This window comes from Balaenoptera acutorostrata, chromosome 3 (assembly GCF_949987535.1).
Source record: "Balaenoptera acutorostrata chromosome 3, mBalAcu1.1, whole genome shotgun sequence".
Taxonomy (NCBI): Eukaryota; Metazoa; Chordata; class Mammalia; order Artiodactyla; family Balaenopteridae; genus Balaenoptera; species Balaenoptera acutorostrata.
In genome coordinates, this window is record NC_080066.1 from 80,281,484 (window position 1) to 80,294,869 (window position 13,386).

The 13,386-nt window shown below is 33.5% G+C and overlaps 1 protein-coding gene across 12 annotated transcripts in view; it reads left to right on the forward strand.

The window, feature by feature from the left end:
* The window catches only part of ZNF280D (zinc finger protein 280D), a 132,369-nt gene that overhangs the window by 82,356 nt on the left and 36,627 nt on the right, over positions 1-13,386 (forward strand). For 11 of the 12 annotated variants that reach the window (XM_057544335.1, XM_057544339.1, XM_057544341.1 and 8 more), the window contains 2 exons: positions 39-157; positions 308-344. In XM_057544335.1, the coding sequence (XP_057400318.1) occupies positions 39-157; positions 308-344 (156 nt within the window). Of the gene's footprint in view, positions 1-38; positions 158-307; positions 345-950; positions 12,479-13,386 lie in introns of all 12 variants that reach the window. The other variant, XM_057544347.1, reaches the window with a different exon arrangement.

Here is a 13,386-nt window from a genome sequence, read left to right on the forward strand (position 1 = left end):
AACGTTTTCTTTTATACTATTTGCTTTGTTTTTTATAGGGGCATTACTCTAGTGTGCCTTAATTGTGATTTCCTAACTGATGTTTCTGGCTTAGATAATATGGCTACACACTTAAGTCAACATGAAACTCATGCTTGTCAAGTTGTAATAGAGAAAGGTACGTATATAAAATTGTTCTACTTTGGATTTTTGATATTTATTCTGGTATTATTGGTCAGCCACAGTATGTGCTCTTTACTAAATCGTTTTTCTCACTCATCATATTTCATATGCTGTTTTAAATATAATACTTTTCTTCTAATTTCAGTTTCTGTTTGTATCCCAACTTCTGAACATCTTTCTGAGTAAGTTTAATTTTTATTCAGTGCATTTTACTTTGATGGATTTTAGCACTATTGCATTTTTAAATGTATCATTAATAGAAATGAAAAATATTAAAGTATTTTGTTTTTTTTGTTTTTTTTTAAAGCTGCTTGTTGAAATAGGTTCCTGCTCTATGGAGCTCGTGACCTGGTGCAAGACAAGTTGGAATTTCCTAAGTTCAAAGTTCTGAGATGTTTTCTTACACAAAGGCAGTTAAGCAGCCAAGTTCATGACACTAGCTCTCATTATTCAGCTTTTTTCAGCTTCAAATGGGACTAGATTCTTATTCCACCTTATCTTTGTGTCAGGTTGACATATCTTAACATACGTTTTTTTCTTCTCCAGTTGGCTCTCTCCAAAAATAACTTTTGTTGCTATGGTCATTTCTTACTTTGCTTAAAATAATTTGTGTTTTTCTCTGCTGTACTTGACTTCAGAATAATATGTTCCAAATGATATGGCTGTTTGTCTTTTTGTCTGTTTTGTCTGCTTTCTTAATTTCTTATAAGTCTTAAGTTTTTTAGGCCAGATGATTGTCTTTTTCCTCATTCGTTGTCTGTCATTGTGCTATTTTTCTTATTTTTCAGATGGAGAAGCATCCCAGAGATTTCAAAAAATGTTCAGGGTACACCTGGACAGTGTCCCCCTTCGATGGACACAACTGATGCCTGTTCTCTCTTTCCAAGGAATGTGACTAATTTGACTGTGGGACCTGTTCTAGGTTGTGGTCTCAGGAAATCAGATCTTGGGGAGACTCCCTTCCCTCATGGCTGGCCTTCCATGAGGCTGATGTTGATATAGTCAGAGATGGTATCAAGGCCCACCAAATAGAGCACAGCTTCCCACTGGGGGCTTTGGCTCTTGATCTTAAGCTTGTGGGTCACTTCTGGCCAAGAAAATCAAATCTGTGCTTCAGCGTCCCAGTTGAAGTTTAGTCATTTTGGCTGCTGCCCTTTAATCTTCCTCTAGCATGAATGCATCCAAGGAATACAAAATCTCCAGTTATTAGGAAATGGTTATTTTTCATGTCCTTGGAACAACAGGTCTCTACAATTATGTTCCAAAATTTCACTTATTTTTACTGTTATTTAAAATGTATTACCCAGGAGTAACTTCATAGTTTTTTAACAACATCAATTATCAGATTTTTTATTTTTTAAAAATTTAGTTTAATTTTGATAGCTTGGTTTTATGTTCTCCAAATGTATTGATGTCTATTTTATGATGTCTATTTTTATATTATTTTCTTTAAAACTGTTGTTTAGTGTTTGCTTTGTTTTGTTAAGAACTCCAAGATATTCCCTAGAATTCTCTACAGATTTCCTATAGCTGCTTATTTATAGTTTTTTAATTTGGCTGTTGTTCAGACCATTAGACATTATTATATCCATTCTTATTTCAGGATTATTATTATTAATATTATCTTAATAATTGTGAGTTCTAAGGTGTAAAGAATTGACAAAACCTATTCTTGCAGACCTTAAAACAAGTTTTTTAAAAATTTAGTTTTATTTTTTTATACAGTAAAACAAGTTTTAAAGTTACATATTTGTACATCTAATACATAATACCTACTTAGCTATTAATAGTTCCTTTGGGTAGTGGTAACATTAAAAAATATAGGAGCCAATAATGCACTTGTTTCTATCATATATAAAACATATTTCCACATATATATTTTTTTAAAAGTTGACATTTGTTTATTTTAGTTACATTGACTATAGCTCTAATAAACAGTTTTGATGCTACTATTTTGTTTTAATAAAAATTCTGTTGTTTAAGTGCCTCAGGAATTATTTACTAATAAAGAATTTCATATGAAAGCTGTAGATTTAATCATATAAATAGGAGCATTGCCTTTATTGTTTCATGGAAGCCTTATTATTTGGCCTGCACACTGAGAGCTGTATCTACTTTGTGCATCTTGCTCTTTTTCCTCTGGCACAATTGAAAGGTCACTGTTCATACTCTACCAATTTATTGAATTTTAATGACATGCAAAATACCTTTTGTGATCTTAGTTGCCATAAGGGTTAGGCAGGCTCTGGAAGTATGACTCAGTCATGTTTTTTTACTCTGAAGTCAGAACTTGCTCAGATTTACTTTGAAACAGATTTAAAGCCAATATAGATGACTACTTATTATGTAATGTGCTTCTTGCAATTAATAATCAAAAAATTTGAACCCATTAGTTTTAAATTTCCAAACTAATTTCTACGGTAAATGAATAATTTTTCAAAAGCTCTGGAAGTGGCTTGTCTCTCAGTAGGTGGATTTGGTGTTACGCTAGTCTTTATTTCCTTATCTGTCTCTAGGAAGTTTTGTCATTCACCCTCTTTCTACCCAGTTTTTTAAAAAATTTAAAAATTTTGCCCAGAAACAACTTCTTTACATTTTTAACATAAGTTCCTTTTTCACTTATAGATATTTGCTCTACCTTGGCTATAGTTAAAAAATATGAGAAATTGTATTCTTGATATAACAATGTAGGAGTACTGCTTTGTGTTCTTCCATAGGACTCTATTTTATAGTATTATCAAGTTCATTTTCTTGAAGTTTAAACTCCTAAAGTTCTATCACCTATAACTTCCTTTTTAAAAAAATAATTTAAATAAAACACCTAAGGCAGTTAGTACAAAACTTGTTGATTATAGGCAGTTGGTCATATTTTAATTTTGTGCTAATGAGTTTTAGCTTGAGTCTAATCCCTCCTTGCCATCAGGTTATTCCAAATAGTTTATTCACCTGATCAGAAATTGCCATTTCATGCATGTGTGCTTTTGGTTACCACTGAATAAAAAATGAGATTGGTTCAGTTTAAGTCCATCTCTATTTTGAGAAAAAATGACTGCTAAACTACAGAGACTTGGATTCTTGCCCTATTTTTATGATATTTTGGCATAACACCTCACCTATTTGGGCCTCATTTGTTTATTCAGCAAATATTTCTTGAACATCTGCTTTGTGCCTGGCACCCTTCTAAGTGCTAGAAAAATGGACTGAAATCTCTGCCCTCACAGAACGAACATTTTAGTGGTGAAAGACAGACAATATAAAGTAAATAAAATACATAGTATGTTAGATAGTGGTCAATACTATGGAGAAAAATAACATAGGGAAGGGGGATAAGAAGTACTGGGTGGGAGCTTGGAGGCTGCCATTTAAAATTTGGTAGTCAGGGAAGGTCTCACAGAGAGATGACATTTGAGTAAAGACCTGAAAGAAGAACTGCATGGAGACTGGTCTGGCTGCAAATAAGTGATTAAGAGGGAGAATAGTAGGAGTTGGGGCCTGCAAGGTAATGTGGGCCATGTGTATAGGACGTTATGGACCATTGTAAGGAATTCGCCTTTTACTATGAGATAAGTAGCTATTAGAGCATTTTGAATAGAGGAGTGTTTTATACCTCAATAAAAACCACAATCAACGAAAATCTTTAAATACAGAAGAGTGTCTGTATTACCATAGCTGCTGTCTTCAGAATAAACTGTAGAAGACCAAGGACAAAATTAGGGAGATTAATTAGGAGGTTATTGTAATAATCCAGGTATGAGATGGTGGAGATTTAGGCTAGGCTGTTAGCAGTTTAGGTGGTAAGAGTTTTGACTTGGGACATGTTTTGAATTCGTTGATGGTTTATATGTGAAGTGTAGAAGAAAGAAAGTTTTGAGGATGATTCAAGTTATTAGTGTGAGCAACCGCAAAGATGGCATTGATATTAACTGAGATAGGGAAGACTAGAAGTAATAGATTTGAGAGGGAAGATGATGACTGTGATTTGGGACATATTTTAGTTTGTGATATCTATTAGATATGCAAGTTGACATGTCATAAGCATTCACATGTATGAATTTAGGGGGGTGTTCTAAGCTGTAAGTATCATTTAATGTCATGGAAATAAATACAAGTAAAACTGGGGAAAACTGAGTAAGGTTGGTATATGTATCACTGCCAACATCCTGCTTATGCTTTTGTGCTATAATATTTTACTGTTATTTTGTATTATAAGATGTTATCATTGGGGAAACTGGACACAGGGAATATGGAATCTCTCTGTGTTATTTCTTATAACTGCATGTGAATATACAATTATACCAAAATTTAAAATTCATTAAAAAAAATCATGGGATTATATGAGATCACCAAGGGATACAGTAGAGAGAGAGAAAGGGCAGGGTCCACAGGCTGAGCTCTGGCGAATCTGACAATAAAAGGTCAGGGAGATGAGAAGGAATTGGCAAAGGAAACTGAGAAGGAGTGGCCGATGATATAGAAAGAAAACCAGGGGAGTGGCAGTGTTCTTGGAGCCTCAGTTACCCTATTTGTAAAATGTGAGTGCTGACTTGTTCTAGACTTCTGAGATTCTATTATTCAATATTGGTTATACTTACATTGTCATAATTTGTTCTTATGACAAGATAAATTTAGAATGCCACGTATCCTATTCCCAGTAGCAGAAACAGGGACTCTTTGACCTTGAGAAAATTAAATGTTCACATTATTCCTCAGCACATTTAACTCTTTCATAGGCTCTTGTAAAAGTAGTTCCCTTATACTTCTATTAAAGAAGGTAACTAGGTTGTTTTTTCCCAGGTTCTGTACTATACAACTAATGTCCATAATTTATAAATTGGGGGGAAATGTTTCCATGGTCAAATAAATTTAGGCAATGCAAGTTAAATTGATTCTTTGATATGGGCTTTTTCATGCTGTATGTGACTTGTGAATGTCTAAGAGAATATTTATTTGACCTTAGAGTTTTTTTCTTTGAATACTTATTCACTTCTTAACCTCCATGGAATAGTGTGTAGAATACTGATCTGGAGTAATCCTTCAAATTTTATGAACTGGGAAATAAAAAGTAGTTGTGTAGTGTTGCCTAAGATGGATTCCTAGACATTTCATTTATGTTTATGAATCATTTGTAAGATAGTGTTTGTAACTAGAGGCTAGCAATGTACATTTTCATATTTTTAGAAATTATATCAGAAAAATGATATCCTCATTATTATGTTTGTAAAATCTAATAAATGCATAACAGGGACAGACCAATTATTAGTTTATTCTGCCTCTGATTATGGCAGCAAGGGATATTTTTGTTGGAGAGTATGGTTACTTTACGTGATTTCACGTTAAGAATCTCTCAGTATCTGTTTCTAGCTTCTCTGTAACTCCTTATGCTTAGCTTATCAATCTACCCACTTAACTACTTTTCTTGAGACTATTTTCGGCCTTTTATTATCTGTTAAGGAATTTCTTATATAGTAAAGTTTTACTTCCTACTTAAACAGCTTCAGGAGAACTTCTTTGATACTAAGATTGGGTGATTTGATAGCCAGCTTCATTTTAAACCCTCTCAGACCCTTAAAGGTACAATGTGGTGTAGTGGTTAGAGCGTAGGCTCTGCAGTTGATTGCCTAGTTTGGAGTTCCTACCCTGCTGTTTACTAGAACATGTGTGACTTTGGGTAGGTTACAGACTTCTGCCTCATTCCTCATTTGTAAAATGCATGTAAACAACAGTACCTGTTCATAAAGTGTAGAGGGAATTAAATGAGTTAGTATATGTATATAGTACTTAGAAAGTGATTGTCACATAGGAAGCACTATGTAACTGTAAAGTTATCATTGTTACTCTTACTACTTTTCATAATTTTACTTCTGCCTGCATTTTGTTCAGATAGAATTATCCTAATCTTCAGCCTGCTTTTCATTCTGACCATCTCATACCATTTTCACAAATCATTTATGTTAACTTTCTTTTCCTAACCCAGTAAATCTTTCTTAAGAGCTAATTGTTTGAAGCACGTATTAGTCATAAAATTAGATTTTTGGTGCCTGAAGCTCAATAAACTTGTAGTTTTAGGGAATAGTTATGAATCCTAGGTTCATTTTAGTAATCTCTGTCTTTAAAAATAGTATAAATCGTATTTTCCCCTAAATTATAGTGCCTTATACTGACCACACTGTGGTTCATCTCATTTTTCAGCCCACATCTCTGATTTTGAGATCCTTCTACGGCCTCACTCTAGTCACTTTGATATTTGCCCACCTGGAAGACCTTACCTTCCTCTACAAACATGGAGAAGCTACTGTGAATCTCTTTTTCTATATCATTTACTGAAATGTAGGAATCTACTGTTTTTAATCCTCCACACTGAAAAGTATCTTTATCCTTACTTCTGTGAAGTGTAGTGTTGGGAAAGGAGTACAGCTTTAAAATAAGGCAGTCCTAGGTTTAAATCCTGGTTGTATATCTAACCAGCTCTGTAGCCTTGTAAAAATTACTTCACCTTATCTTCCTCATTAGTGAAAGGTATGTAATAATTTTTTGCAGGGTGGCTGTAAGAAATAGAGATAATCTGTGGACGTTAAATTATTAATTTAAATAATTCAAATTATTTAAATAATTCAAATTATTTGGCACTGGCCTGACAAAAAATGATCATTCAATAAATGCATGTTGTTGGTGCCGTTGTTGCTCTAGCTGCTGCTGCTGCTAATATTACTACGACTAATTACTGCTGTTCCTGCTGTTGCTCCAGCTGTTATTGCTGTTAGCACTGTTATTACTGCTGCTACTTACAGGAGACCCTGGGAACTACATATCAGTGGAATCTTCTCATCATTGAGAGTTTCAGTGGCAATCCACTGACTGTACTCACTGTACTGAGGTTATTTGTAATTTTGGCTCATAGTTCTTGGAGTATATTCCTCCAAACTGCTGGTTGGATGGCATTTTATTACAGTGTTCAGTTGCACCTCATATAATTGTCAGATGTCAGAATTTGATTGTAGTTCTGACTTTTCCTATCTGAAGACTGAAACAACAAACACCCTTGTTGAAAACTGGTACCTAATCCTCTCTGCTTAGGATGAAAACTTTTATTTTTTTAGCTTACAGAATTTCTTTCTTAAAGAAGACCTTTTATTAATTATTGCCAGGCATTCATTTCCAGTCGTCTTGACTACTTATCTAATACTACTAAACTTATGAAAAATGTGTAATTGCGCTAGTAAAGTGGCTCTTTCTTTCGTAGACCTTTGAAATGATTTTTTTTTTAAATCTGCTTTTCTCAGATATTAGAAAGATTGTAACTCAATCATGGAATTGCTCTTTTCTATCTGTTTCTCCCTTATTTTCCCCTTTCTCCATTTTCTTCTGTATATCTACCTGGATAGATTAATCATAGAATGGAAGTAAAGTTTTAAATTTTGCAATGTTTGTTTTCTTGACAAAAAGTTGAGAATAGGTATTTCCCTCTAGCAATCTTCAGAGCATAAGAATCCATAGTAAATCCATAATAACTCAAGCTTGGAAAACTTGGCTACTTATTGAAAGATGTCTATTTATTGACTGAATCAAATGTCCTAAATGCCACAGTTTGAAGTGATTTTAAAAGTTGATTTAGTTCTCTCAATGACTTCCAATTTTGTTCTAAGCAAAGTATAATGTAAGGGCACTCACTGGAGTCAAAATATCAGAGTTCCAAACCCAGCTCTCTCACTTTATGTTCAAGTTACTTCAGTTTATTCATCTGTAAATAATCTTTACATAATTGTTTTGAAGACTTAAAAGAGATGTAAACTGTGTTTTATAGGTAAAAATGTCTTTTATATTTTATTAAATTCCCCTAATTTAAAGAGTACTAGGAAAAAAATGAAAATGTAAAACTGGCTCTCCTTGAAGCTGTGAATTTCTCTCTTGTATTTCTGGCTACTGAACTTTATACTTAGCACCAGTGCTAACTACATGGCTCTTTCATAGTATAATATAGATAACCCTTCCACATATTCATTGACAACAAACATTGATTCCCTGCCTTCTGTATGCAAGACTCTGTCCAGTGCTGGAAATGGAAACATGAATGAGACATAGTTCATGCCACCAGGGTAATTACAGAATAGGCAGTCGGAAATGGAGACACTGAATCTACATCTTCACAGGGCCACACAGTAAACTGATTTCATAATTATTTAAACCCCTAATACCATGTATATATTAGATTATGTGATTTTTGTGAAATGCTACACCAGAAGAGAATCTGGACTTGGTCCAAAGAGAAATACCACTTTATTATACCACTCTAAACTAAACCAGTAAGTCATTAATTAGCTTTCATAAATGCAAGCAGAAAGTAAGCTCTTTTAAGAGCAGAATGGCAACCTTTTAAAAATGTTTTGTATTTGAAAATAATATTTCTGTTAAAAATGTTTACTTCTATTAACTCTATTTCCATTGAAGAATATGTAAAGAATCACTCCGTTATTTTCCTGTGAAGTTCTGAACTTATTTGGAGGAATTACTGACTCTGGTCATAATCCAAGTTATTAGAGTCTTAAATGTTCAAAATGGTCAGAGTGTCTTCATTTCATATATTTGGTTTAGCAGAAAAAAAAAAACTGATCTCATCTATGAGATACACAGAATTTATTTTGGGTTTGTTTCTTTCTCTAACCTTTTGAAATGTAACTAGGATTGGAGGTAATGGAGGATCGTGTCCTTAGATTCTCTTATCCTACCACGGACATTACTGTCTCATTACTGTCTCAAACCAAATCTTTAGTAACTGTAAGATAGTTTTTCCTTTTCAAAGTGGATGCAATACATTTGCCCCTGCTATGTAATTGCAAGTTAGCAAGTAGGAACTGTGTATCAAAATACAGTGGTTTCTGGCATTTTGGACTTCTGCCTTTGATAGCTGGTAAGCAGGAAGTAATGGGAAACCCATTGAAAGGGAAAGATAAATGAAACTTTGGTATAGTCCTTCATTTAGGGCAAATGCTACCAACTTATACCAGTGTTTCTGAGGTTACTACCATTTTTTCAGTCTCCCGATTCTGAGGGTAGTTTGCGAATACACTATAAATTAAGTATTCAGGGCTTAATTCAATATTGCCAACAAAATAAAAAAATACCAAAATTATAGCCCGAGTCTGGCATTAGAATCTTCTGCCTCTACTGATGGTCTTATTTTTTGCTTCATATTTTACACATAAATATTTTGTTTCTCTTGATTCTTTGTCTTTGTCTTTACCTAGTTCTTTCCTCTGTCCATTTAGAATGATTTTTTACTCTATCTTCCCTGATGACCAAATTATACCCACATCTTCAGAAGTGGGTAGATTATTTCATACTAGGGTAAATTGCTCAGCAATCAAAAACTAATACCTAAAGTATTTTGTTTGAGGATGGGGGAGGTATGGCAGAAAAATCTCAAAACATTAAAGATATTTAGGTAAAAAGCTTTAAGAGCCTGTGTGGCACACTTAAGTAAATTCTAGACAGTAAGATTAGATTCCTGATTCTACCCATGGCAGTAATAAGAGCTAACAATTATTGAGTACATACACTAAATGTTTTACATTTATCCACTCATTTAATTCTCACAAACTAATGCGATATGCACTGTTCTTGTCCCAATTTTGTGGATGAGACAACTGAGGTACAGATAAGTCATTTGCCCAAGGTCACATAGCTGTTAAGAGCCTCAATTTAAATTATGGTAGTCTGTTTTCAGAGGTTAAACTAAGAAGTACTATAGTCTATTGCTTCCCTGGTTGTGCTTGTGGTTCCAAATGTACTTTCCTACTTTTACTATATAAAGTATGAGTAGCTGGATGGGCCTGAGCTTCAATGTGAAGACCCTTTGTTTCCCCAGGAGAGCAGGCAACAACTGATATAGTTGTAGCATTGGGACCAGAATCTAGCCTCCCAATCTTAGAGTAGTATTTCTATGATATATGAGCAGTAGAACATTTCAGCAAAACTGACATAAATCGGTCTATTAGTAAGATTAATTTGGCAGTGATAGCTCAGCATGTTTTAGAGTGGAAAACATCAAGAGGCAGAGAGATCAGTTAAGTTTTTCACTTTTCCTGGCATGAATTTAAGGGAGCCTGATTTATAACAGGGGATTTGGCTGTGAAGAAATGCAGTGGAAATTTGAAGTAGAACCGGTTCTGTTGCTTAATGGATTTATTACTTTAGCATTTTTAGGCTGTAGATTTTTCTCATTTACAAGATAGGGGCAATTGGATAATATACTCTCTTAGGACTCAAGTCTAATTCTAATATACTATGATATTTTTGAATTGATTGAAAAATAAATAGTAAAATGTAGGGGTCATGTTCTGGTTGATGATTTGCGGGTTATTGGTTTAGAAGTGATTGTTGGAATTGTGCCAAAGGATGAGCTGTGTAAGACTAAGTAGGTCTGAGCGGTAAATATATTTATATGAATGGCAGACATGTAGGGGGTCATGTTTGCTCTCCTCATTTACCTTTATCCAATTGGTACCTATATTCTGTTGGTTTTACTCTATCACCCTCCTAAAGCCTTCCTCTTCTTTGACACTCCTACTGCTTTACCTGGGACAGTCATTAACTGTCTCTTTTTTTTTTTTAATAACAAAAATTTATTATTAATATGTTAAATCAATATTTCATGATAGAAAAATTATGTGAATGCAATGACATAGAAATTTCTGGGACTTAAAAGTAAGAAAAATAGTGATCAAAAGTTTTTCCTGCTATTTTTGAGCAGAAACTTCCTGTACTGCCTAGGGATCACAGCTGCATAAGCAAGCATTAGGACTGCAAGTAACTTTGAACTCTTTGTAGTTGAGATGCCATATGACTTCCCAATTTCTGTGGCCTTTTCATTGACTCTTTATATGTCTAACCATTTTTTTTTTCTGAGTCAAAAACTAGGACCCATAATTTTGATAAAAGAAAAAAAAAACACTTTGTTGTTCTTTTATCAGTCATTAACTGTATCTTATCTGGACTCCTTGTCTGGAGCTTATCCTCTTCTGATACTGCCCTTTTTCTTTCTGATGCACAAATCTTATCATACTTTCTTATTAACCTTAGAATAAAGTTCTTAGCACAAACGCTTTAGTGTAACAATCAAGATCTTTCCTAAAGTAGCCCTTGCTATCTCTTCAGTTGCATCTTTGACTACTCTCCCTTGTTCCCTACCTGCTAGTCATATGAGACCACTCAGTATCATATCATTGCTGTGTTTTATATTTCTTTGCTTTTCCTCCACCTTGACTCTCCTTTCCCTGCTTTGCTAACTCCTGCTCTTGCTGCAAAACCTTGTTCACTGTAGTATCTTCACTGCCTCCTTGCACCTTTCTCTCTCATAGTGGCTCAGTCCTTTGTATAGCCGCAATATACGTGTCTCTTTTTTAGCACTTCACAATTCTGTAAACATTTGCTTCAATACATTTCCTTGACAGTAACTCCTTCACAGGAGGGACTGTGTCTTTGGACTGGAACTTTTAGCACAGTACCTAATGTACATGCAACCTGGTAAATGTTTAGATCAATGATCCTTTCCACACATCCGTTAACACCTCTCAGAACAAACGGTCAGAAATGGTGCACTAGATGTTTTACTCTTATTTATTAGTATAATGATTACTATCCTAAATTTAATCTGGAATGGGTAACTGGAAGGTCTTGAGAACTGGTTGACCTTACTACTGGCTTGTTGTAAACCTTTTTTCAGCTTTTTAGTTTGCTTATAAGTATTTGCAAAGATTACATTTTGAAAATCAGCATTGAAATTTTTGGCTTTTAAATGTTATTAGAAGGAAAGAATGTGGTCTGATTGAAATGAATATGAGCATTTTCCCTCTACCCCATTTATTTATAGTATGAATGAAACCTCAAAAGAATGCAATGATGTAATTTAACCAAAGTGCTCATTTTACATGTAGCTTTGGATTGGTCATGTGATCTGCAGAAAAATGCAAGTAGGGACATTTATTTTATTTTGAACTTTAGAGGGAAAGTAGGTTTACATACAGAAGAAAAATTAATTATTTGCAATCTTGATCTCTAATGGTTGTTGTTGAAATCCATAACCGTCAATCCTTCTGTTCTCCTTACATTGAAATCTTAAATAGTGTTTGTTTTAAATGCTATGCAAAATTTTTCTATTAAAAAATATTGCAAGAATTCACAGGTGAAAAGTCTAATTATCTAATGGCAGGTCATTAGCTCAGAACTTTGAGCTTAGCAAATTTCACTGTCTTCTACCAAGCAATTGAGTATCTCAAACGATGACTATTTCAGCAGGCATCTTTAACGAATAAGATTAAAGGTAAGAACATTTTTTTTCTTTTCAAAAGTGTTAATGATATATTAGTAGTTATATTAAAATTTGTTAATGTCAAAGTATGCTTTTGTAGTTGCAAAAACATAGTGTACATTTTAATGATGAATTTATAACTCAATGAAATTTTATGTAGTGTGCTTTTCTAATTTTTTTTAGATTTATTTTTCTAAATATTTTCACTGGTTATTACAATTCTGTCCCTTACACAGAATACCAGTATGGTTAAAGCCACACAACAAAATAGGGCACATAAGCCTCTTATTGGTAGTTACTTCAATAATTTATTTTGTTCTCATCTACGAGTTTCTTAGTCAGTAAAATGAAGGGTAATAAAAACCTGTCACCAACCTCCCTTGCAGAGATATCAAGAAAATTCAGTTTCCCCAATTGAAATGCCAGCAATAATAGTAACACATGCTTAATAGCTTTCATTTTAATTGCTGCATAACATCAATTTATTAGAATAGCTATATGTGAAAATGATTAGCATGGTAATGTTTCTTTTGTAAGAATTTAAGGTCGACCTTTGATAACATTGTCAACAGTAAGCGGAAAAGGAAAATTCTTTTATAAAATATTTTTAAACTAGTTTGTAACCAATATGTTTTACAGTTTTTCAGACTGAGTTTAAAATTATTAAATGCTTAGAAATAAAAATCAATTAATACCTACTTTTTGTTTCTTCCAATGAGAAACAAATTTTTCATGTTTTCTTACTTTATACACGTTATTCTTAAAACAATTATTTTCCCATATAAATTATTAAAGCAGTGAAGTTGTACTGTACACTTGATATTATTTCATCTTTATGAATATTGTTCACAATTAAATACCTGAGAGAATTACAAAATCTTTAACCCCAAAAATGATAATTTGTGCATTTTGTCAATTTT